This window comes from Aythya marila (assembly GCF_965140915.1).
Source record: "Aythya marila genome assembly, chromosome: 1".
NCBI classification, from domain to species: Eukaryota; Metazoa; Chordata; class Aves; order Anseriformes; family Anatidae; genus Aythya; species Aythya marila.
In genome coordinates this window covers 124,297,464-124,321,974 of record NC_139042.1, presented here as the reverse complement: position 1 = coordinate 124,321,974, position 24,511 = coordinate 124,297,464, and the positions used below count along the sequence as shown (strand labels likewise).

Below are 24,511 nucleotides of genomic sequence, written 5' to 3'. Positions count from 1 at the left end.
GCCACACATTATATCATTCACGTAGGTACAGAAGGTTTACTATGCACACTTGCAATGCCTTGAGCTTAGGTAGGAATCCATAGATGCTGTTTTTTCTTTTGTTCCCATCTGTGAGTGACGTACAGGGGCTGTGGGTGGTGGTGGAAGCATTGTGTACGGTACACATGACTCGTATTTGCTGTTGAATGCAGAGCTGCTGCCTCTGTTTCTTGTAGTCTTCACTGAATATTAACGTGGGGGGAGTGGGACAGTATTGCTGTAGCTTTCTGATCGTTGTAGTTCATGCAATTGTCCTGTCCGTACAGGCGTGGTGGATGGGTGAGGGGTTGGATTGGTATTTGGCAATATTACGCAGTAGTAGCTGCAAGGGGGCACATCCCTCTGGCGAGTCAGGGGACGTAGTCCACAGGAGCCATCTCCATGAGTAAAGCTGACGCGAGACCCCATGGGTCCCCTGTTTCTACAAACTGCTAACGTGCCCTGTGTCCAGTCAGGTATTGGCATAAAAAAACATTCCCAGGACACTGCAAAACCATGCACTTTCTGCCACTACTTCTACATAGCGATCAAAAAAATAAACTATTGCAGTCTTTTGTCACTATTTACACAGCCAGACCAGAGGAGAACTGAGCAACAGGCTCTGTTTGCTGGTAAACTGAGGATACCACAGTGACTGCAGGAAGAGGTAGGTCCTCAGAGAAAGGACGGGAAAGATCTGAAGGAACCTGCGGACCAGTCTGATTCCTGTCCAGCCAGTCACTAGCCTAAGAAACATCTGCTTTCTAGGCAACTGACAGGTAGGAGGAAATAACTTGCACTATAGCCCTGGGCCAAATGCCAACGTGCCTGTGAGACAGGAGGTTAAAGGCTGTTTATATGATTAACATTCAGTTAAGGCACTTCTTGTTCACATGACAGTCTAAGGAGTGCCAGGCCTGACGTGAGCACCAAGTATGGCATCTCCAGAAGGAAAGAGGTGAAATGCTTGTCTTATTTGAAACATAACCATAATTCTGCATATATGTGTACATTTTTAAACTTTTTGATTTGTATCCTTATATGTTCTTTATTAAAACACTCTAAACAGTCTAAATGAGCTTGTGTTCTACCCCACCTCCTTCTCTTCCCCCCCCACCATCCCTCACCTCTTCTTTGAGATTTCTTTGAGATTTGTACAAGAAAAAGATGCAGGTAGCATTCCCCTCAAAGCCATACTGGGTTCTACAGAGCGAAATCAAACATAAAATGGCATGAACCCAGCAATAGCAGTGGTCCTGTGTTCAGAGAATCTGAAAATTGTACTTAAAACCACATACAAGATGCAAGAAATGAGTGTTTTTTATTCAGGCATTAGTACGCCTGCCCTTTCTCCCATTTTTTGTGGTTGTTTGTTTGTTTTTTTTTTTTTTTTTTTTTTTTTTTAAATCAGAGCAACTTCCACCAGCAAAGCCAGTGCAAACAGTCAAAACAGGAGTCATGCTTATCACTGCCTTTCTTCGTGGGAATTTCTGAAGACAGGTTTGGTCTTCTCAGGCTGCTGCATAACTTCCCTTTTCTCTTTGTTTAAAGCACTACAAGTTTATTGGGTAGTTCAGGCAAGAGAAGACAACTGTTGTATAAAAGGAACTTTATTTTTAGCTTACAGACAGGGGCAGATTGTTGCCTCAGCGTAGCCGTCGGGCTGAAGACCTGGTGATGGGAGTTGTTTTGGTGGGGGTTTCTTCCTCTGTTAATTCTGCTGAAAACTCTAAGAGAGTAAAGCGTGTCAATAACCAGCACTCCCTTACCTCAAACAGAGAAATCCACCACCAGCCCCTGCAGTGTTCTGAATCCCTACACACCCTCTGCCCTTCCCAAAGGAATGTTCTTGAGGTGCCACGTCTACAGTCTTTCTCCAGGTCTCCACTGTTACCCTTAGACATACCTGTCCAATGACTTACCATCCTCAGAGCTGTTCTCCTCATCACTGGAGAAGGTGATGATAGGTTTTTTGCGTGGACGGCTTTTCTGGGCACGCTTCGGGTTCCGCAACGTGCGAGGCTGGGGGGTGACAAAAGCTTTATCCTCATCCCTGTTGGCTGTGCTCAGGGGCTGGCGGCGTGAGCTTGCTGGAAAAAAAAAAAAAAAAAAAAAAAAAAAAAAAAAAGGGAAAGGGTGAGGAAAAGTCCCTAGGTGTCTCTGCTGTACTTCAGGATGAGGGAGGAAGACTGCGGTCTCACAGAAGGAAGATACCTGCTGTTGGCCTTCGCTTGGCTGGCATTGGAGTTTTACTGCCTTCCTGGCATGTTTCTGCTGAATCCAGTCCTCGGTTATGGCAGGCAGACAGCCTCTGCTCCAGCTCTTCAGCCAGAGCCTGGGATAGATGTAACACAGGGGAAAACAAAAACACAAAACCACACAGAGTAGGGAAGAAACAGAGAGAAGCATTACATCCATAGCACAGACACTTCCTACCCCAGAATTTCATCATGATCTCTGAGAAATTGTTGAGACCAAGGAATAGCCTGTTTAACACAGAACAGCACATCTTTCCAATCATTATGTGTAAAAAGCAGTTTTCCTCGCCTGGACACTTCCCACCATCCTTACTTTATTCTCAGGTTTGCTGGGTACTCTGCGGAATCGAACCAGCACTGCTTGGAAACAACTGTAGACAGCTGGGTCTTGTAGCTTGTCTGCAAAGCAGTCAAAGTTGTCCTGCAGCTTGTGAAGGCCCCGTTCCGAGATGGGAAGCAGAGTAAGGCAGTGGGACAGATCCCGATATTGACGCTCATTCCTGGGAAGCAGAGATTGCCCTTAGCTCATACGAAAAGGGCTGTGCAAAGATGAAGACATCCTACCTAGAACTACGGCACATGGGGATGAGGCATTTTCCTGCTGGTGTTTCTCCCCTTTAGTACATGAGATTTATGCTGTTTTGTTACAGATCTGTTCCAGAGTGCCCTGCCACACCAAGCACTTCACAACAACCACTGTATCCCAGGGATGCTGATTTAGTGCCTGTCACAAACATGAAGGCTTCACTGTTAAAGAACACAGTCGTTTGTTTAGAAGGTGTCAGAAGTTAGTGTTGGCTAGTAGGAAAAACACTCAGTGAGGTGAGAACTCTTCTTGAAGGGCCTTATTTCAACTAAAAACCAAAGAAAAACAATGGTTGCTCATTTTTTCATGTTTGAGACTGTCTCAAGCAGAAGCAGTATTTGAAATTCTGTCCTACCTGGCCAGTTAACAGGCATAAAGATGGCTATTTTCATTAATATAGAAAGTGAACAAGCAGTATCTGCCGTGTCAAAGGACAACAAGGTCCAGATTCCAGTGAAAGTTAATATAAAAAAAGGATCTAAACTGATATATTTAACATGACTCACTGTGCCAAAATGTGAGGAAGAAACACGAGGTCGAAGCCCCTCTTATTTATGCATACAAAGCAGAGGGCTTGCATAAACACTTTGAGAACGCACCGTCCAAATGCAGACAGAGAATAAAGCTGCAGCATCCAGGTGCTTCCATTTAACATCTCAACAATACTTGGCACACTGCTGTTTAGAACTCCAAAAATCCTAAGATGGTGGCTGCAAAGTCTTCTCTGGTAGGCTCCTGGTTAGCCTTGAATGAGAATCTTGCTCTAGTATTACCTCTGGTGTGCACTGAGCTGATCATCTTTGTGGTTTGGCAATATTAGGACAGATTAACAAAGGCTACATGTGTCTTACACCCAGAAAGATCTTTACAAGCGTTGTCTGAAGAGCTCACCAGCGTTCCTGGGAGGAAATTTTGGAGAGTCCACTCTCCATTCCCGCTCAGGAAACGAAATCCAACTATTTCTGGGAAATATGCTACTCCCTGAGGCAGCTGAGCAGGTCACATGCCCAGGCACTGTGTACAAACGGCCAAGATAAGCAGACACAGCTTTAAACCTCAAGGGCAAAGTCACAGCTACAATGAAGGAAAACCATCGGAACAGAGGAAAGCTAGGTACGCCAAATCCAGTGGCAGATAAAGATAACAGTGAAAATATACAGTAAAGATGCAAATGGACTTTTACTTTTTCCCTTTGAGAAAAAAAAGAAGCGTACATTTATGTCAGTGAATTTACCTCTTTGGGAACAGGGAGAAAGGAGCAATAAAAAAAAACACAAAACAAACAAACAAACGGGAAACAAAAAGATACTCCAATTCATAGGACGGGCCCTGTACTGTATGCTCTGTAATCAGCACCATGAGCAAGGCACACACATCTGTGTGACAGAGCAAGAGCAGCAAAGGAATAAACATCTTGCAGCACAAGCACTCAAACAACAAAACAGAGCCCCAGGCATAGAGTTAGAACTGAACGGCTCATCCACACAGAACAAGGACAGGCCTCTCAACCCAGGCAGGACTAATACAGAGATTTCAACTCCTCAGTTGAACACATTGATTTCTTAGTTGAGATGCCTCTGAAGAAGGACAAAGGTACATAAAAGCCATAGTTGGGGTATTCTCCTTGCCTAGTTGTAAATAATGCAGATCTAAATTATTACAAAACCTTTCCCCCAAGATGACGGGAAAGGGTCCAATCACAATATAATAAATCTACACAACTTTGACCTTCTGTTCTTATTCAAGTAGTTTTAAGAGGAAGATGGGGAAAAGAGGAAAGAAAACAACACCTGAATTAGAGGTGTTTTTTATTCTTTTATTCTCTATTTTTCTCTTGTTTATTCTGTTTATTCTCTATTATTTTAGCGTTTGTGACATGAAGAATATGATGGGAGCCTGTCACCCCCACTGTATGGAAGCTGGTTTCTTCTAACAATTCTTAAGAAACAAACAGACTTACTTTGTCAGGAAATTTAGGATTTAAACCCACCTGGCAGTCCGGAATCGCTGACAAAGTTTCTCCACCAAGCTCTCTGTCTGTTTGTCTTTTGTAATATAGGAGAAGAGATGTCTGCAAAGGAAAAAAATAGCAAAGCTGAAAGCCCAGAGAGGAAACCCTGTTTTTGCCTACACAGTTGCATGCTTGCAGCTCTTCTACCCAGTGATCAGCTGGGTGGTCCTTCAGACATGAAGACTAGAGAGCCCTGCATGCCTCAGACTCTGTTCAGGAGAAAGCGTGTTATATGCTGATGGCTTATGTAGTAATCACAGTCACTGTTGTGGGACAGCTGCTATGACATAATTAAAACAGTGTGTTTGTTTGAGTGTCTGCCTATGATGAAACTAAGAAATCAGCTAAAACAGAGACTCTTGCAGGTCTGGAGTGAGAAGCGCTTATGTCTGTGTGAGGTAGGAGGGATGCTGAAAAAGCTGCAGTGTCTACTTCCGAGCAGCTCCTTTCACAGAATCACAGAATGGATGAGGGTGGAAGGGACCTCTGATCATCTAGTCCAACCCCCCTGCCAAGCAGGGTCACCTAGAGCACATTGCACAGGATGGCATCTAGGTTGGTATTGAATATCTCAGAGAAGGAGACTCCACAAACCTCTCTGGGTAATGTGGAATCTTCCCATCTCCCCAACTATGTGCTTTTAGAACTGATTTTCCTCGACCTGACTTTCAGATGCAGGCTATGAACAGTCAGACTGGGGAGCACAAGTGAAAAGGCATTTTTTTTTTTTTTATGTCACTGTAGTTTCTCTTCCTTAGATACGGCACCCCCTTTGCATAAATGGAGTCACGGTCAAAAGAGATTTCATTAACCCTCATCCCAGATTTCACATACTTCATAATAGTGCGGAAGGATTCTTCATCTACACCACAGTCAGGATCTGAGAGGCGACTGATCATGTCAGGAAGCAGATTATAGATGGCGTTACCCTGTGCAGGACACAAGGTTCTACATGAGACACAGAATTATGAAAGACAGCTTGAGACAAGACAAATAAGCTTCTCCCCACTCCAAAGTACTGACTGAAAGCATCAGCTTCACAAAACGAGCTGTACACAGCCAGCCAAACCTAGCCAGGGCTACTTTGCTAAAGCTAAGGAGCTTACAACTGCAACTCTTGATTTGCAACAGCTCAGCTCTTTGGCAGAGCTGGATGCAGCTTTTCTTTTCTAACCTGGTCACATCCCAGCACAAAAGTCTTCTGATAAAGGAAGCAAACAGCTTCAAGAACTGTGTCCCACCTTGCCTGAAAGGACCCAGTGCAGATTCCCTTTCCTACTGTTTTTACGTGGCTTAGTCAAAGCCATTGAGTCAAAGCCATTGCAGAGGTAGGAAACCAACGTGGTCAGGTGGCTTGCTTAGCTTTTAACAGAGCAAACCAAGACTACTAGTAAAGTTTTAGCATCATTGCAGCCTCTCAGGCAGTAAATCTGAAACTCTGAAGGGCCAGCTGCAGCCTTCATGTCATATAATCAGTATACAGAGGGTAACACTGCTGTAGTTCTTAACCTGCTTGGACTATAACTGCCTCAATTTAAGCATCTCAAAGTCACAAAGCCGATGTCAGAGATGATGCACTGACTGATTCCTAAAGTCAGGGAACTCTTACAAAATCGAAGGGTAAACTGCAGAAAAATCTGTTCCCAAACTTGAACTGGGCATGCAGAAGAAAGTGAGTAGACAAAAAGCTCTGCTTTGGAGCCTGGTCTCCAATGTGAATGGACGAGGTCAAATTCAACAACATTAGGGTTAAACCAAAACTCATTTAGCAAAATTCCCTTTATCTACCAACATTTGGTCAACACAGAAGAGAGACAGACAATCTCTACACCCCTGACACACCTTCATACGGACTCTTGCATCGTTAACCCAGCCTTCAGCAGCCCCCCTCCACTCTGGTGAGCTGAGGTTCCTGCTCATCCACTTGCCTTGTTGGAGAGTTCACTGAAAAAGTTCTGAGCCACTCCCGCGATTGCCTCTTCTGGGTCTATAAGCAGAGTTGCCATTTCACTCACTTGGCCTTTCACCTTCACCATGTCTTTGAGGATGAGGTGTGTCATCACCACTCCAGCCGTCTGCCTCACGCTCTTACAGGGGTCCCGCAGCCTGACAGAAGCACACAGTTACCACAGAAGGCAGCCGAGCCTCTCTCAGCCACCAAGACCTCTGACAGCCTACCCCACAAGCCGGTTCTCTGTTGTCTCCCTGCACTGATACTTTTAAATTTGTTTTCCTGCATCACTCTCACCTCCCAGAGGCCCAGCGCCACCCTTCCCCAGAACCCTCATCACCTGCCCGCTGCCAGCAATAAGCACAGCGTCACCTGGCATAGAGATGTGGTGTCCACGGCTCTACCAGGTTGGGGAAACGGATGGCCAGATCTCCTGCTGCAATAATGAGGTTGGATCTCACGTCGGGCAGGCTGGACTTCTCCATCATAGTGAACAGCAAGCGCAAGTGGGAGTCACAGAACTCAGAGCTGGTGGGACAGGGTAAAGAAAAGAAGGCATGGACACCAAAACCCAGCCTCTGATACTACTGAGACCAAAACAACAACATATGTATGAAAGCTCTTTGCTTTTCCCCCCTCTCCAATGCAAAGGAGTTGCAACATTTCTTGTGCTTTAGTACCAGGGAGGTTTAGAAGAGGATCTTGGCGTTACCTAATCATGCAGAGTTTGCCAAGAGTCAGGGCTGCAGCAGCTCTAAGTGCTGGATCGCTGTAGAGCCCGGGGTTGTTGCAGATCTTGAGCACCAGTGGAACGAAGGCGGAAAACAGGTGCTTTTCTAGAGTGGGGAACGAAGGCAGCAGGTACGTGAGCACTATTTGAGCAGTACTCTTGAAGAACAATTACTCAATTTATCCCAAAATTTCTGGGGGCTATACTGACTATACTAACTGCCACCAAAAATAACAACTCCAGGGAGGCAGAACAAAGAAAGAGTGCACATAGAAACTGATGCTGAAGAAAAATGGCAGTATTTATGAAGGAAACAGCCCCCCTCCTTCTAGATGTGTTACCCAGTGTACTTTTTCTCTCACTGCAGACAGAACCTGTGCTCTTCAGCGGAGCCACACTTACCATCTAGAAGTTCTGTCTCACAAATACTGTGGATGAGCTCAGCCTCAGTGTCATCAGCAGAAGCTCCCACCAGGCCCAGTTCCTCTTCCATAGTGGTCTCATTTCCTGTGCTCTGTGCAGAAAGGACAATTGCAAAAGAAGATGATGGACATCAATAATCCTTTCCTTCGTGAAGTACTTCTCTCTTAGAGAAGAGGTGCAAGTCACCAGCAGCATGACTACAGTTTGGAAGAACAGACTGACAGAGAATTTTATAACCCCTTTTTCCTAAGAATTAAATGAAGCTGTGAAGGGTATCCAGGATTTGCTAGTCCAAATGCCACCAAGTACCAAAGAAAGTCTAAGTTACTGAAGCTAACAAACTGAAGCAGAAATAAGACACACCTGGCACCAGTGCCCGAGTCCAACACAATTCAAGGGACACACAAATCCTAAAAGCAAGAAAGAAGATCAAAGCAGCCTTTGAACTGGTGGCCTTGTGAGCAAGATTACAGAAACCTTATGGCAAGGAAAAAAAAAAAAAAAACAACACAAATCTGCAGGACCAAATCTGCATCCAACTGCTACTTCTGAGAAAATCTCATGGTAACCTCCTCCCGTGTGGGAAGTTACTGATAAGCAGGGTGGATGAGAAAATGAAGTACAAGTTTCTCTGAACACAGCAGTGTAGGCATCTAATAAAGACTGGAAGCTTAAGTACACGAGACTTTTCCTTGAGCAAGAATAGGACGAAGAAAAGAAATCAACCTTGCTGGACTCCAGGAAACACTGAGGCAGACCATGGTATTTCTATCACACAGATCCCAGTAAGAAGGCTACTGGGAAATACTTTCATCATCATTCCCTGAGAGACTGTAGGTCCTTGAACTCTACGGATCAAGGTTCTGGAAGGCCTTTTGTGAAACTCAGGGCACAAATGGGCGTTCAACACCAGCAGCAATTGCAAGAAGATTGCAATGCTAAGAAAGGAGGTGATGGGTGGAGAGGAAACTTTCCGCAAGCAGGAAGATAAACCCGGTTAGGATAACACCCTTCGCTTCTTCCCTGCTGCCTGTTCCAAACCCAAGAGCAGTTGGAGTTTTACTTACAACACCTCACAACTCAGTTCTCACCCGAGACCTCTGACTTGTCGTGCTGCTGTCTAATTTCTTGGTCTTCTGCTCCTCCTTGAGGATGCGGCGTCTGCGCAGCTCTGCGCTCACACACACCTCCAAATATGCTACCTGCTGCAGTGCCACCTGGCCCACAAGGGACACCAGATGCATCAGCAGGAACGTAGGGAGACTGCTAGCACCAGAGACTCTGCTGGGGGAAGCCTCTTGATCTAGTGGAGAAAAACGATTGCAGTTCAGTATTAACTTGGACTCTACCCCCCCCCACACCAGTTACTGCGAAATCTCATTAACTGCATAACCCATCTTCACTCTCCACAGACCCCTTCACAACACCCATATCCTTCCATGCCAACATCTCCACTAGCTCCTCAACTCTGTTCTCCTCCTGCAGTTGTTCCAAACCACCCCAATCACAGCACTACAAACAGGTTTTCTTCACCATCTTTTTTCCTTACCAGCTTTCTGCCCATCAGCCTCCTGCACCTTGTCCAGAACTTTCTGGCTGCACACCTGCAGGATGCGAGCGCTGATCTCGTCTGCCCCTTCTGCTAGCTGGTAGATAAGTGTTATTGCTGCCTCCATGAAAGGGATCCAGTCACCACTTGGCTGGACAAAGCCTGATGAGAAAACGGAGCCATGTACCACGCGTAACAGCAACAGCACAGGCTGTCTCACAGCCCAACTCCACCTCCTCCAATCCTCCTGCTGTCCTGAGCTCACCTTTACTCACAGCCTCAGTCAGGTACCCAAAGAGCACGTGATCCTGGGGCAGTCGAAAAGGGGCTTTGTTCCTCTCCAGTGCTGGCTGCAGAGAAAACAGATCTTAACCACACAACAGAACTCCCCCGTGCCCTCCCTGGCACTTCATCTTGCTGTGTGCACAATCCCAATCAAAAGCCTGCTATGCCCATGGCAGTGACAGTCAGCACAGCTTTGCAACTAAACACACCACAGGGGTATTTCTGTCACTTTTGAAGACACTGTGCAGACTCAAAGTTTGGCCAGAGGATGACCCCAAACCAGACAGTTCCACTACTTCACTTTAAATCAGAATAACTCTTGAATTCTCAAAATGACTCTTTAGATTTGATGTTATTTTGCTTCTTCATTCGCCATTATGAAGAAGATGGAAACCTTCAGAGCATCTTCAGAATTAGGAAAGGTAAATCAACAGGATGCCCCTGGCTATGGGTACGGTACTCCAGCACCACAAGGTTTTGTTTAAAAGTAAAATGTCATCACTAGAAATAGTGGAAGACAGCTCTGGATTCAACATCAGCTCACACTTGCAGTGATTAGAACGCTCTGTATCACTCCCACTACCTACTAGCCTGGGAATAAGATAACCCAGAGAACTACTAAAGCAAAACTGACAATGCCTTGGATATCGCAGCACATCTGTGGCTATCTGATCAAGATATACTTGATGAAAAGAAGCTACTGCTTGATGTTTTAACAGCTTTCACTAGCTGGAAACAAAAATTCTCAATTTATTATAATCCTACTCTCCATACTAAATCTCTGGTTTGGGGCAGAAGAGCTACCACAATTAGTCAATCCCTTCTCATATACTAACTTAACTGCAGAGTTAAGTCAACCTAAAATTAAATTACAACTATCTTCAGAACATTTACAAGCGCCGTAATGCCCATTATTCACGAAGGTAATTCCTGCATTAGCGTCACCATTCTCAAAACAGAGTGATTGTGTTGTGTGGAGGAGGGCTGCTTTTATACTGGAACTCCTGAACTGAAATGCCCTAAATATTTGAGTCAAAAAAGAAAAAAGCTTTTATTTATTAATACAGTTGGGGGGGAAAAGGTATAAAGTGTTCTTCGACAGAGAAGCCATGTGATAGGTCACCAGTTACAACACGAACAAGTTTGAAAATCTTTTGTCTTATGCTCAGCTGTACAGCTGCCACTCCCAAATACCAATTAATAGGGAGGGTAAAGGCAACAACAGCAGAAAATACCAGTAGATGAAAGGACTCCAGGACCAAGGAGACACAAGTCAGCTTAGAACTGGGAGTCTGACTAAGAGAAGTCGAAGAAAAACAGATTTTCTTGCGTACTGGGCTCTCTGCTACTTTGAATTCAACCTGTTGCCTAATGAAAGTTTTTTACTGTATGTTCACTGATGTGTGGTAAGCTTTCCTGACAGTGCTGCTGAATGGTCTCAACCTACCTTATTTCAATGCACAAAAAAATACCTCCCTCCCTATCTAGTAAAATTTTCTCTTATTTCTCTTCTCAATATAAGCTACTTCCCACTTTTTTAAACCACTATTACTGTGACCTCATGGGCAAACTGGAAGTCTTACCTTAGGGTTACTGGCAAGTTTGGAGATCGTATTGCATACTTCTTGTGCCAAACAATAGTCTTCACATGCTTTCTCAGACAACCCTACTGTCACCAAAACATCCAAGTTGCTACCTACGATCTCTGGCTTCCCTCTGTGGAATACAAGACACAGGAGTATTACGTGAGGTGCTGATTAAAGTTTACAGTAAACATACATAGACAATAGAAATGCTGCTTGTACCTTGTGGAAAGTACCTTATGGGGACAAAAAAAAATAAAATCATTACACCCACCTCCCCTTCCTACCTGTGACACTAGGTCCATGCTTTAGAATGAACAATTTACAGGGTGAAAAGGGTAAGAACAAAATTTAACATATTTAAAGAGGAATCTTAAAGAAATAATAATCCTAATGGGTTAGAACAAAAGCTAAAAATCACCCCCCTTTAGCAGATTTCTGGAAAAGGAAGTGTTGTTCTTACTCCACAAACATACCCATGGTCTAGAAACACAGTGGCCCACATATCCCCTCACAGGATACCCCAGAAATATATGTTTTTGTAGAAATTCCATGATTTTAAAAGTATCTTAATTTTGAATTTACGTTTACAATTGTGCTGCACACACATGGAATGGGGTGGTAGAAATACCTTGGGAGGAATATATAAAACTCAAATTGTAGAAGTGCCTGTTCACTCTTACACTAGAGCCAAGACCTTTACAAAGAATGTCATGAAGGTCTGTTTCTGACTGATGAACGACTGAAGTAGGAAGAACAAGAAACTAGCAGGTAAGCTAAATGCCCAAGGGTTACTAGGCTGGGAAATGGAGGAATTGAAATTATAAATTATTCAGACAAAATAAATTATAGTGCAATTACACTCTTTTTGACCACAGAAGGAAGCAGAATGTTTTTTCCACCATGCTAAGGCTCTAGGCAGCATCGCATGATTCTTCTCAAAACACGAAGTTTCAGAACTGTGTCATAGTAAAACCTGAGATGGGATGGACTTTTAGAACACAAAGAAGGTAATGCTATCACATTAATTCACAGATCATGCTGTTGGCACCCAGCAAAATTGTGTTTTAATTCCAGGCTTCGATACCCCATGATCTGGTTACTATTTTTTTTAAAGGCTGCAGAACCAAGGGTCAGCTGATGCAGCACCAGCAGTTCTTCAATAGAAGTCATCTCCCTCTACATCCTCTCACTCACAGGATCACACTGGGCCCTAGGCTCACCGTGCCATCAACCCCAGCAGCATCACAGCTGCACGTCGTTCTAGAGGCGAGCACTGCAACTTCTCTGTGAACCGCTCCCAAAGCAGCTGGATCACAGCAGGTTTTATTTCATCTTTCTGCACAAACTCTGAGATCTGGAAAAGAAGTACAATAAAACAAGCAGTGAGAGGCAGAGGAGGATGAACGGACTTCAGACCAGAAAAGACATTCCCGGCACTGACTGCCATTTTAACATAACAGATATTTAAGCTCACAAATACAATTCAAACCCAGACAAAGCAAATACTCACCATTTCTTCCAAGCACTGTATTGTTCCTAGCGAAGCATCCACCACGATGAGAGAGAGAGAATGCACCAGGTTCTGGGCCCTGGCCCTTTGAAGGGAAAAAGAAAAAAAAAAAAAAAAAAAAGGAAAAGAAAGCAACTGTCATGATTACTCACTCACCTATTCAGAGAGCTGAGGACAACTATTAGATAACAGATCTGATTTCTGGGAACAAGAAAAATTGCCCTTCCACAAGCTACAGTTCTCAGAGTCACCCAGACCAATTTCAGCAAGCACACCATGAGCTTAGGAGTCCACTGCTGTTCTTCCCAGTGCTCTGCACAAGTGTTCAACAAGAAGCACTCACCAGCCACTTACTAGTTTACTGTACTACACAGTATTACTCACTAGAGCACAAGAAACTGCAAAACTACCTATGAACAAATAAGGCCCGAGATCAATCTGCAGGAGAGTCCTCTCCAGTCATCACTAGCACGCAGTGGCAAGAAGCAGGCGTGCTGTTTGCTGCCTTGATGGTATAATGAGGGTGAGGTATGGTACCTCTCACCAGGGATCACGCTTAGATAAGTGAGCATGCATCCAATGGTATTTGCATGTGGTCAAGTGCTAAGAAAAAAAGAGCAAGTGCCAACACTACAGCAAAGATTCAGCTTGGTAACAGTCAGCAACAAACGAAGAACCCATTAACATCCTTTCACCCTCTGTGTGCAGAGGTCTATTACAGAAAGATTTAAGATTGGTTTGAATGAAATGTGTGTGAAAGCACCTGAACCATAATAAAAACACTAACCTTGTGTAGTGTGAGCGATAAAGAAATTTTCTTAATGACAACACTGCCCAAGGAGGGTGAAAACCCATGTCTCCAAGACTGGGAGCCAGCTGCTATGGGCTGATCCCATAAGGGATTGAAATACCTGCCCAAAAGTCAGTTCATTGTTGCCAATCAAGAACCCAACTGACATGACACATATTCAATAGCTGACGCCCCTTGACATCAAATGATCCTACTCAGATCATTTGAACAGATGCCTCCTGGTGTGGTGCTTTGTATGAGTGAAATTTAGGAGAAAGTTCAGCATGAGCACCTGATAGCAGTTTCATTTAAAAGACTTCGTAATTTTGCCTCCTGTAAGGTCTTGTGGAGTTCTGCTGTGTTAACTTCCTACACGTGAATACTACAACAAACCAGAAGCAGAAGCTCATCAGTAAGTCCCAGAGGAACACTGGGATACCCATATATATAAAAACACGTTGGAACTGCACAAGTGTTAGTAACGGTTCAAAGAGAAAACATTTTCACTAGTAGACACAAACCTTACATTTCAGCTCAGCATGAAGCATGGCAACTTTGACTTCTCTTTCTGTCCATATTCCATTTCCAACAGCTCCCCAAAGGAAGGAAAATGGAGAAGGGGAAAAAAAGAGAAAGAAAGAAAAGCCCTCTGAATAGGATGTCCCGTACCTCTCTGAATTCCCGCTTGGGCTCAGATAGAGCTGCCTGTAGGCATTCAGCACAGCCTCCTTAACAGCAGGCTCTTTCGACCATATGAGGGGGAGCATCCTGCGGACTCCAAGCAGTGCTTGGGGCACACCAAACCGGGAGACCGTCACAAAGAACTCAATGGCTTCCTGAACCACTGCAGAGGAAAGAATAGTTGCATTAGTGAAGCTTCTTCCTTCTCCTTATTAGAAAGGCCATTAAAACATATTCACAGGCACACTGCTCTTACAGCTAGCCCTGGGAGCATTGAAGATCAGTGCTACTCTCTGCAGATGGCTGAAGTCAGAATAGGGTCCCTAGTACAGAGATACAGATGTCTTGGAGGAACTGGGCATAGGTTAACAACATTATAGCTAGCTGTGACATGATAGACCTAGGAAATGAGCACAGAAGCCACACTTCAGGAAAAAATAAATCTATTCTAGGAACAGCAGCTTTGAAAAAAAGATCTTATGGTCACAGCAGATGAAAAGCTGCTGTCTCAGTACAATGTTGTAACCAGAACAGCTAAGGTACCCGATGTATTGATGGGGTACAAAGCATTTGCCACGTATAAGGAATAACATAATTTGATTCTAACTTGACAATTCCTGAAAATATACAGCCCAGTCTTCTGTTCATAAGACAAGAAAAAAACACGTTAAGTTAGGGTGCATTCACAAGAAAGCCACAGTGATGATTAGAGAGTCTGTACAATCAACAGTTTATAGAGCCTGAACTCTGGTTAAGTGGCAGCTTATGGCAGTATGGGCAAAATAACATCTCACTAAAGAGGCTGTACCCCTACCAGACATGAAAGTGCTTGTGTCTAGACAGTCTGCTATGCTTGTGCTGCCCCCAGTCACACCAGAAGGTGCACTCTTACCAGAGAAAAATAAAATTGCACCTTCATATCTTAAATCTTAATTAAAAAAAAATTAAATCTGAACATACACATCCCTTAGTCCCACTCAGCACCACAGCAGCATACTGTCTGGATATCTAACTTGCCATCCTTGTACTACAGCACAGGACAAAAGCTAGTAAAAACTGCAACCATAAAAAACAAGCAAGCAACCAACCAACAAACAAGCACTGGAATACCAGCTGAGGGGCACTCTCTTACCCTTAAACTACAAGTGACCTGTAAAGATGCTGAATTCGAGTTCGTTCTTGTGTGTGCAATCAGCTAAAAACATCCCAACCTTGCTGAAGGAAGCCTGCATGTGTAGCATGGCTAAGATACAAGTTCTCATCACAGGTGAAGCTCCAGAAGCATCTGCATTATGCTAAGATGCTGTAGTGTCCAGAGCTACCCACACTCCAAAAATACATGAGGGGTTGGGACAAGTGGATGAGCAAGGTGGGATTTGCACCCTGCACCTGTCTCAGGAGTGCTGATTCATGACACTTTGGAAAAAAAAAAAAAAAGTCTAACATTAGTAGCTGAATTAACCCTATTTGGGACTACTCATCACTCCACCTTTGTACTGAAGGTACAGAACTGAAGAGGAGCAGGCCATAGGACCTGCTGACAAGGATTGCTTTTGGCTACAGAATAAAGTTTAAGGAGAGGTGATGTTAATGAGACATGCTGCTCAGTTCCTTTCTTTTGCCCCGTGTAGCACCCGAAGCAGCATCAAGGCATGAAGCAGGTAACAAAACCCTGCTTAACTTGCCATGCCTGCTTTGGGAGAACCTCAACTGAAATGAAGAATGTAGGATCTTCTACATAATTTATGCCTACATAAATTAGATGTATATTTTTTTAATCCTGATATTTAAAAAAATCAATCCTACACATGCCTCAAAAGCCTACTCACACCCTAATGCAACCCTTTCACAACACTAGTTTAGATGGTGCTTCCTGTACCCAATATACCAGAGCCTGTGACATCTGCTCAGTAAACAGCAGCTCCTCCAGCCTTTTCCTTGGTGTGCCACCGCTCCTACATCTCTTCAGTAAGGGGAGGGACCTGGAAAACTCTAAAAAGGGAGGAAAAAAATGGCCCCATGGCTATTTCACACACCTGAGACAGAATTTTCATACATCAGCTTGCTGACCAGGCTCAGGGCTTCTGTGATTTTCACTGAGAAGTTGTAAGCATCTTGCAGATACTGCACCAACATCTCCTGTTTGACCAGCTCTGTTTGAGCCTGCTCTTGAGGCTGCTCTTTGGGCGCAACTTCTTCAATTGTAAGACTCCTGTTGTCACATGGAGAATCCTCATGGTTCTTACCTGGGCATAAACACTTGCTTGTTAACAGTATTGAAGGTATAAAAGAAACAGGCACTGCTCAGGGCATTTTAACCCTTCTCCTTCCACCCCATATTGACATCTTGTAACAATCAAGAGACTTCCACAAAAAATAAAACCAAAAAACAAATGAAAAAATTACAGACTTTGCCATCAGACTTCTACAAAGACAAAATCTCAACGTGCTATAAACTCCAGTACTACAACATGATGCACCACAGAAATACCAGCTACAATAGGGGACAGGAGAGGCATTGTCCAATTTACTCAAACTCTGTAAAAACAATGAAGGAGTTAATCTGAATTTGACAGTTCCCTGAAGATGGACAAGGGCCTAAGAAGGAATCAGAGCAGAGTACAGAGAAGGAAAAAACTACTAACTCTGTAGCAAAGATTGTGCAAATCTGGGGAGCTGACAAAGTTCAGATTATAATTTAGATAGTAGTTTTTTTTTTTTTTTTTAACTAGAAATGAGTTCAAGGGGATTAGCTGGGAGACCTTATTCTGAAGCAAATACAAAAGATAAAGCATGCAAAGTCTTAAAATATAAGCACGAGCCCTAGAGAAATAAGACTTTGCTTGAATCTGATAGTTGCTCAATAGTGAGCATTATGTGCCACCACCTGTTCAGGAGGCAGAACTCCACACAAATTCAGACAGGACAGAAGTGCAGGAGTGGATTAACACTGGCTTCACCCCCCACAGCAGATATGATATGACTTAAAACATTAGAAATGCACTTCCAGTGGGAACATGGAACATTTCCCACCAGAACTGATAAAACAGTCAATTATCCAGCTGCCAAGTACATGCAGAACCGAAGCCTACATGTCGAAAGAAGGGATATGGCATTCCAGAGGGTTTGGGTCTACCTCTGGTACCAGCTTGAACTCAGGGAAGAGAAAGACCAGTGTGCTGCAGTTACCTATGTAAAGTCTCTTCAGAATGCCCAGGATTGTTGCCTCCTCATTTTCTTCCTCGGAGCTAATAAAGGGCTCCTTCCCCTGGTAGCGGCACAGGGCCTTCTGCGTGAGGCGGACTGCACTCCTGGACAACAACATTGCCCAACAGGATGTCAGCAACCCATTCAGACAGAAAACAAGGGAAAACACCCAGCTTTGCCCTGAACACCTGGAAAAACAGTTCCTGACAGCATGCTCTGCTGGGTACCCTCATCAATCTCCTCCCACAGAATAACGTTATTGGAAATCATCCCTTTACCCTGAAGCTCAAACAAAGAACAATAGACTGACATATCCCCTATTATAAAATCCTCTCTCAAAGTGTGGAGCCTTCTTACTTGTAATTCAGCTTCTTCAGAAGCCCAGTGATTTGCTCTGATGTACCCTCTGCTGTTTCTTCAACTTCCAGTACCTCATCTTCCTCTTCCTGAAGTGGTAGGAGCTGCTCTACGGCAGCTCTAACTTCTGGCAGCATTGCTTCCCACTCCTCCTCTGGGGTGATTGCTGGAGCTATAATGAAACAGGGAGGATAGGGAATGGAGAAGACATAAGTGATACCCTAAGCAGGGAAAGAAAATTCATCTGGAAGTAATCCTACACTTTCTTCCCCCCACAGACAAGACAGTATTCCCACTGTTGATCCCATCCAGGCAAGAATATGAATAGATAAGAATTTGGCATTAAAAAAAAAAAAAAGCATACACTGAAGGGCAGCTGAGAGAACCATCATTTGCTATGTATTGCTTTGTAGGCAGCATGAGACATGAGGTTAATGAAGTTTAAATTAACATTGGACCTAACTCCTGGCTGAAGCCAGGACTCCTTGAAGGGTTGACAATAGAAGTCCCAGAGAACGTTTATAGAGGTTTTTAAGTTCTCACCCTGTTAACAGGGCATTCATAAAGTCCTTTTATTACAACATAAACTCAAAAAAAAGTTTATTTCCAGTTACCTGGCTTACTGTCTCACACGAGTAAGATCTGAGACAAAAGCCATTGCAATCTGGGAGCAAGCGTAAGATGACAAAAAAAAAAAAGTACAGAATAATTCCTACTGGCCACAGTACAGGGTACACCTTGTAAAGGGCAAAGAGGAAGAGAAGTTACCTGCAGCTTCTCTGCAGCGGTCCCTCATTTCTTGCAGCTTCTGCACCTCTTTCTTGAGTGGGTCAGCCAAGTCAGCGCAGCTTAACTGAGGATGCCAGGAAGGGAAGAAATACATTACTGAAGCTTCTTTTTCTAGAATTCTCTTTTCTCTACTTTAAGTTATCAGTCCCCTCAGAACACCCGTATCTTCCAAACTGAAGTAGCAGACCCAGGTCGCTATCCTAGAATGGCTGCTACTGTAAAACACCAGTTTAAGCCTCAGAAAGTCAGGAAGAGCTGCAGCTGAATATAAAGAATTGCAGAATTCTGCATAGAATGTTCTAAAGCCTAATTCTGATCCTAAGGAAAGAAATCCCACAGTGAATTCACATCAAACTGCTGCAGGCTTTTCCACAATCAAGACCATAACCCTCTCGGTCCTGCATATTTATCAATTACACCAAGTGAGCAAAGAGCCAGAGAATGAGACCTGAACAACAGAAACCTCCGAAAGCTCCTGCTAGCAGCGTTAGAAGTTACACTGTTTCTTCCACAAGGTACAGAAAGAGCACTGCCCTGCCTGTAACACGCTGCAGATACTCAGCCTGCAACAGAAACGTAGCACAGTAGTAGGAATTACCTTGCAGGAGAAGGGATTGTTGGATAAAAACGCAGCCAGGAGCTGGATGGCATTTTTAACTACCACCACAGATCTGTCTTGGAGACGCCCAACAGCCAGTGATACCACAGACTGGAACTGAGTCAAAGGCAGGGCCTGGGGCACAATGAGAGTGTAGGCAAAGTTATCGAGAAGCTGTGGAGACTTGCAAGAAGTTGTTTTCTCGCAGACACATTAATACACCCGCGTGCTGTTCTACTGAAAAGCTTGTCTACGGGAAGGCAAATTATAGATTCATAAAAAAATCTGGGTCTGAAGGGTACGACACATCTGGTATGACTTCTCTTGAAAGCAAGGACTTAAATTAGGTTTGCCAAGGTCCTGTTGAGTAGTCTTAATATTCCCAGTGCTGTGTATTCCCATACCAATGTCCAGAAAGTCTTTGTGTATCATGTGCTTCCTTCTACTCTGTCCCAGTAATAACAAGAAGCATGCAGTTTCTGTTCCCCACTTCCCTTAACCCTAGGATCTTTGGTCTCTTGTGAAAAGGAATTGCAGACAATTCCTTTGGAGGACTGTATCTTTCTCACTTAGACTCCAGCCTCTGCACACAAAGAACAGGGTGACAGAAATTCCCTTAGAAAACAAATCAGGGGAGGGTGACCGAGGCAATACCACTTCCACACCACACTTACCTTACCCTGAACGATTCGGGTGAAAAGCTGCAGCACCCGACTGCGCACAAATCCATTGACGTCACAGATGTGGGCCTGCAGCGTACTCAAGAAATGGTCCCGAGTACCACGGGCAACTTCCTCCAGCTGGTCACCGTTCAGCACCTGCAGCAGCACTTCTGTCATAGCTGCCAGAATGGCGTTTCGCATCACGTAGCTCTGCAAAGAGAGGAGTTGTTGGACCAGGAACAGAAAAGAGAGCATGACCTGGTATGCCAGTGGAAAGGACAGCACAGAGTTCAGGCCTGTTAAGTCCCATGCTCAAGTCTTGAGTGAATTTCGGAAAGTGACAGAGACTCGACGTCACGTTTTGTGTTTTCTTTGTATGTTTTAGGGAAGGCCATGACCTATTCCAAAGGGCAGGTTTGGGCTACTTAATCTTTGTAAAAGAGGTCCTGTTTTCAAAAAGAAAAAAAACGGAGAGCAACACTGCCACTACTTGACTTCTCCAGACATGTAAATGTTTTGCAAACGTACCTCGCCATCCAAGTGACGCAGCAGAACACTCATGTTGGATAGCACCAGAGCAGGGTTTTGTTCAGCGAGTTCAGTTATAAAGGTGGCATAACCCTTCACTCCAGAAGTATCACGAGATAAATCCTGCGGATTTTTCTGTCCAATTTCCCTGCACAGAAAGATGACACAAGGAAAAGGGCACCTCGGGTTGCCAGGGTTAGAAAAAGAAGCCTTGGTGTATTTTTCTCACCTCAGAAGCTCGCCCACTATACTTTTCAGACCATACTCTGTAGCCCAGACCGTCACAGCCCGAACAAACACTGGGGCTACATGTTCAGAGTGCTGCAGCATCTGCGTGATCTTCAGAGTGGCACCTTTACGACGGAAGGAGGGAGAAAGAGGTCAGGGAAAATACCTGGGGACAGCTTCCAGAAGAAGGCAGAAAAAGCAGGAACTCACTGAACATGTGATCGTAGTGACTCAAAGCCGTGGCAAGCAGATGTGTCACTGCATCCCGCGTGGCCCGATGCTTCTGGTGACTGATAGTAGGATTCCCCAGGATGCGGTAGCAGACTCCTGTCACTAAGCTGAAGCCACACAGAAGAGACAATCAGCTTCACTACTGCAGGTTGCACCAACATCAGCCTAGCACACCACGCTAGGTACACATCTCTCCCTGAGACCAGTGAGATTCTCCAATATCCTTCAGAAACTGAGCAACAAACATCTGAATTCTACACGAGAAAAGGAACCGGTTCCGAAATGCCTCCCAGTTTCCTCAGCCTCCCAGTGAGGGGCATCCTGCAGAAGGCTGCAACACCAGCTCACTGGCAGATTTAACATTTAACGCTATCTTCCCACACCTACATCCACTCCATCCCATCCCTTCTCGGTGCTCCCTTACTTGACAAAATCTTCTTCCACCACGCCACCCCAAAGCCGGCGGAGATCCAGCTGCAGCAACTGGTTTAACAGACGCAAGAGCGGCTCCCTCTCCTCTTCCCATGAGGATTCAGAGACCTTTGCACGGTTCTTTTTGTTCTAGAAAGAAAATTATGTGATGTGACAGGAAAAAAAAAAAAAAGAGAACTCCATCATCCTGCTTCCCTTGACAATGAACACAGCTGTTAAACCCTACAGCACTGAGGGGCACACATTAAGATGTATAAGACATTTATATGCCCACACCAAGTGACCATTGCTGTCATCTTGGGGCACAGGAGAGAACTCTTAAGCTGAAGAGTGAAACACAGGTCTGGGCATTTGAGTCCCAGCTGATGTTTAGGCACACATTTGTCTGCCTTCCAAGAAGGATTTCACAGAAATACTGCTCTTGTAAGCTCATGTTTAAATAAACACAGTTATACCATTTGACCCAGATTTCAGCAAGCTCCTGCATTTTCTATGTTGTTTTCTCCCCAGTCTTCTCACCTACCTTTCCACCAGGATCCACCTCTACCAGCCCATTCTTGGAGGTTTCCTTTTCAAAGGCTTCCAACAGGCCAGTCAGCACGTAGCAGTTCATCTTGAGAGCGCTCAGGTGAGCGCTCAGGTCCGCGTGGCTCAGCCCAGAATCACCCAAGATGGCAGGAAGCTCATTGGAATGACGGGACGCCACTGGAGAGAGGCACAAAGAGGTGAGGACTTTGGGCCAGGTTCCTCAGCCATCCTCTTTGTTGGGAACTTCGAGCAGCCATCAGATTACCAAAGATGTGTGCTCACATCTTGCCAGCTGTAAGGCTGCCCCCTGCAACCCAAACCTGGGAGCGCTCTCCTACCCTGTTCCCGCAGCCCCCCCGTCAGCTGTGAGAAGCACTCGCTCGGAGCTGATGCACCCCCAGGATTTGCCTTTCCAGGGATGTGGGGAAGGGGATTTTCTGTCGGCCTGCCCTTACAGCGAGCATGCACGGCTCTGCGCTGCCCACCAAGATTACAGACCCCTACACAGGAATGGGCTGAGGGCGCAACCCAGCTGGCCAAGTCACATTAGCCTTTATATCATCATGGAGCTGCTGAACGAGGGCAAAACCCCCCTTTTGGCAGGCACCCACCTTGCATCATCAGCTCCAGGGCGTCCTCCCTCAGGGCGGGCGTCACGGCTTGGAAGTTGCTGCGGGGAGGCAAGCACAGCGCGTCAGGGCAGCGCACGGACCCCCGGGGAGGGGGAGCACCCCCAGGCAGCCCCCCGATACTTACTGCAGCAGGCTGTACATGGTGTCGAAGTGCTGCAGCACGGCCAGCGCGCCCTGCGCCCGGAAAGCGGCCCGGAAAGCTGTGGGGAGAGATGGGGGGCGTGAGGGGGGCTGAGGGGGGGCATGGGGGGGTTGGAAGGGGGCTGAGGGGGGACTGGGAGGGAGTTAGAGGGGGCTGGGGGGACTGTGGTGGGACTGGGGGAATTGAGGGGGGACTGAGGGTGAATTGGAGGGGGCTGGGGGGGACTGAGGTAGGACTGGGGGGGGAATTGTTGGGGCTGAGAGGAGACTGAGATAGGACTGGGGAGGAATTGGGGGGGCTGGAAGGGGACTGGGGGGGAATTGGGGGGGTGGGGGGACTGAGGGTGAATTAGGGGGGTGCTGAGGGGGACTGAGGGGGAGTTGGGGGGGCTAGGAGGGATTGAGGGGAGTACTTGGAGGGGGCTGGGGGGGACTGAGGGGGATTCGGAGGGGGGCTGGGGAGGACTGAGGAGGGACTTGGGGGGGACTGGGGGAAGACTGAGGTGGAATTGGGGGGGCTGGGGGGGACTGAAGGGGAATTGAGGGGGGCTGGAAGGGGACTTGGGGGGCTGAGAGGGAATTGGGGGGGGCTGGGGGGATTCAGGGGGGTGCTGAGGGGGACTGAGGGGAGGACGTGGGGGGGTCTGAGAGGGAATTGGGGGGACTGGGGGGGAATTGAGGGGAGCTGGAAGGGGACTGGGGGAGCTGAGAGGAAATTGGGGGGGCTGTGGGGCCTGAGGGGAGGGCTGGGGGGGTCGAGGGGGTTGGGGGGAGCTGAGGGGGATCTGACGGGGACATGGCGGCAGTGGCAACAAGCCCTCGCCTGGACACTGGGGGGGAGAAGGGGGTGCGCAGGACCCCTACCTGCCACCGCGGGCGGCAGCTCCCGCCCGGACAGCACATCCTGCACCACGTAGCGCCCCGCGCCGCCGCCGCGCAGCAGGTCCCCGGCCACCAGGGGCAGCTGGAAGTCGCACGGCGCCGCCATGATGGCCGCCGGCCTCCTCCGAACGGCCCGCGCAGGCCTCACTCGCCCCGCCCCCGGCGCCGCCTCAGCCAATCAGCGCCCGGAGGAGCCACCGCCCCTCGGCGCCTCGCCCAATCGCCGCCCGCCTTCCCTCAGCGCGGCCGTTAGCGCCCGTGGACGCCGCCATGTTGGCGCTGGTGAGGGCGGTGGGGCGGGCCCTGGCGCTGCCCGCGGCCTCGCGGGGCATCGGCGGTGGCGGTGGGGGTGTGGGGGGGCGGCCGGGGCCCCCCCTGCCCCTCTCGTCCCCTCTGGCCGGGCTGTCGCCGAGCTTCCGCGTGCGGGAGCCGCCCAAGCCGCAGCAGGTGGATCGCTGGACGGAGAAGCGGGCCTTGTTCGGGGTCTACGACAACGTGGGCATCCTGGGTGAGCGCCCCCGGCCCGCCCGCGGGCACCGGGACCCCCTCACGGACCCCCCTCACGGGTCGGGGCCGGCCGCCTCGGGGTCCCCCTTTCCCCGGTTTCCCGCCTCGTCTCACCCCGCATCCTCCTTCTCTTCGCAGGCGGCTTCAAGATGCACCCCAAGGACCTGATCGTGGGGCCCAAGTGGCTGCGGGGCTGGCGGGGGAACGAGCTGCAGCGGTGCCTGCGCAAGAAGCGGATGGTGGGCGACCGCATGTTCGTGGACGACTACCACAAGCTCAGCAAGAGGATCCGCTTCTTGTACCGCCGCTTCAACCGCACCGGCAAGCACCGCTAGGAAGGAGCCAAGGGGGGTTTGGCTCGCCCAGCGTGCTTCTGCGGTGTCGTGGTCTGAATAAAGACTGTTGTTCCTA

At 46.8% G+C, this 24,511-nt stretch overlaps 2 protein-coding genes across 2 annotated transcripts; one reads left to right on the top strand and one right to left on the bottom strand.

Annotated features, from left to right (window-relative positions):
- Nucleotides 1-1,411: 1,411 nt before the first annotated feature.
- NCAPD2 (non-SMC condensin I complex subunit D2) lies at nucleotides 1,412-23,705 on the bottom strand. Its single transcript, XM_082782773.1, has 31 exons — nucleotides 23,576-23,705; nucleotides 22,695-22,770; nucleotides 22,550-22,608; nucleotides 21,934-22,115; nucleotides 21,403-21,539; nucleotides 20,958-21,085; nucleotides 20,749-20,872; nucleotides 20,520-20,667; nucleotides 20,004-20,201; nucleotides 19,330-19,464; nucleotides 18,711-18,795; nucleotides 17,943-18,114; nucleotides 17,568-17,689; nucleotides 16,415-16,624; nucleotides 14,367-14,541; nucleotides 12,908-12,992; nucleotides 12,618-12,751; nucleotides 11,395-11,527; nucleotides 9,792-9,876; nucleotides 9,527-9,688; nucleotides 9,069-9,280; nucleotides 7,957-8,068; nucleotides 7,537-7,660; nucleotides 7,197-7,352; nucleotides 6,802-6,979; nucleotides 5,708-5,802; nucleotides 4,853-4,933; nucleotides 2,590-2,776; nucleotides 2,233-2,353; nucleotides 1,941-2,108; nucleotides 1,412-1,747 (listed from the first exon to the last, which is right to left on the bottom strand). The coding sequence occupies exons 1-31, from the start codon at nucleotides 23,697-23,699 to the stop codon at nucleotides 1,665-1,667; spliced, it is 4,191 nt and encodes a 1,396-aa protein (XP_082638899.1). The 5' UTR covers nucleotides 23,700-23,705; the 3' UTR covers nucleotides 1,412-1,664.
- A 141-nt stretch (nucleotides 23,706-23,846) lies between these two features.
- On the top strand, nucleotides 23,847-24,511 carry MRPL51 (mitochondrial ribosomal protein L51). Its single transcript, XM_082754032.1, has 2 exons — nucleotides 23,847-24,101; nucleotides 24,239-24,511. Exons 1-2 carry the CDS (start codon nucleotides 23,864-23,866, stop codon nucleotides 24,433-24,435), a joined length of 435 nt encoding a protein of 144 aa, XP_082610158.1. The 5' UTR covers nucleotides 23,847-23,863; the 3' UTR covers nucleotides 24,436-24,511.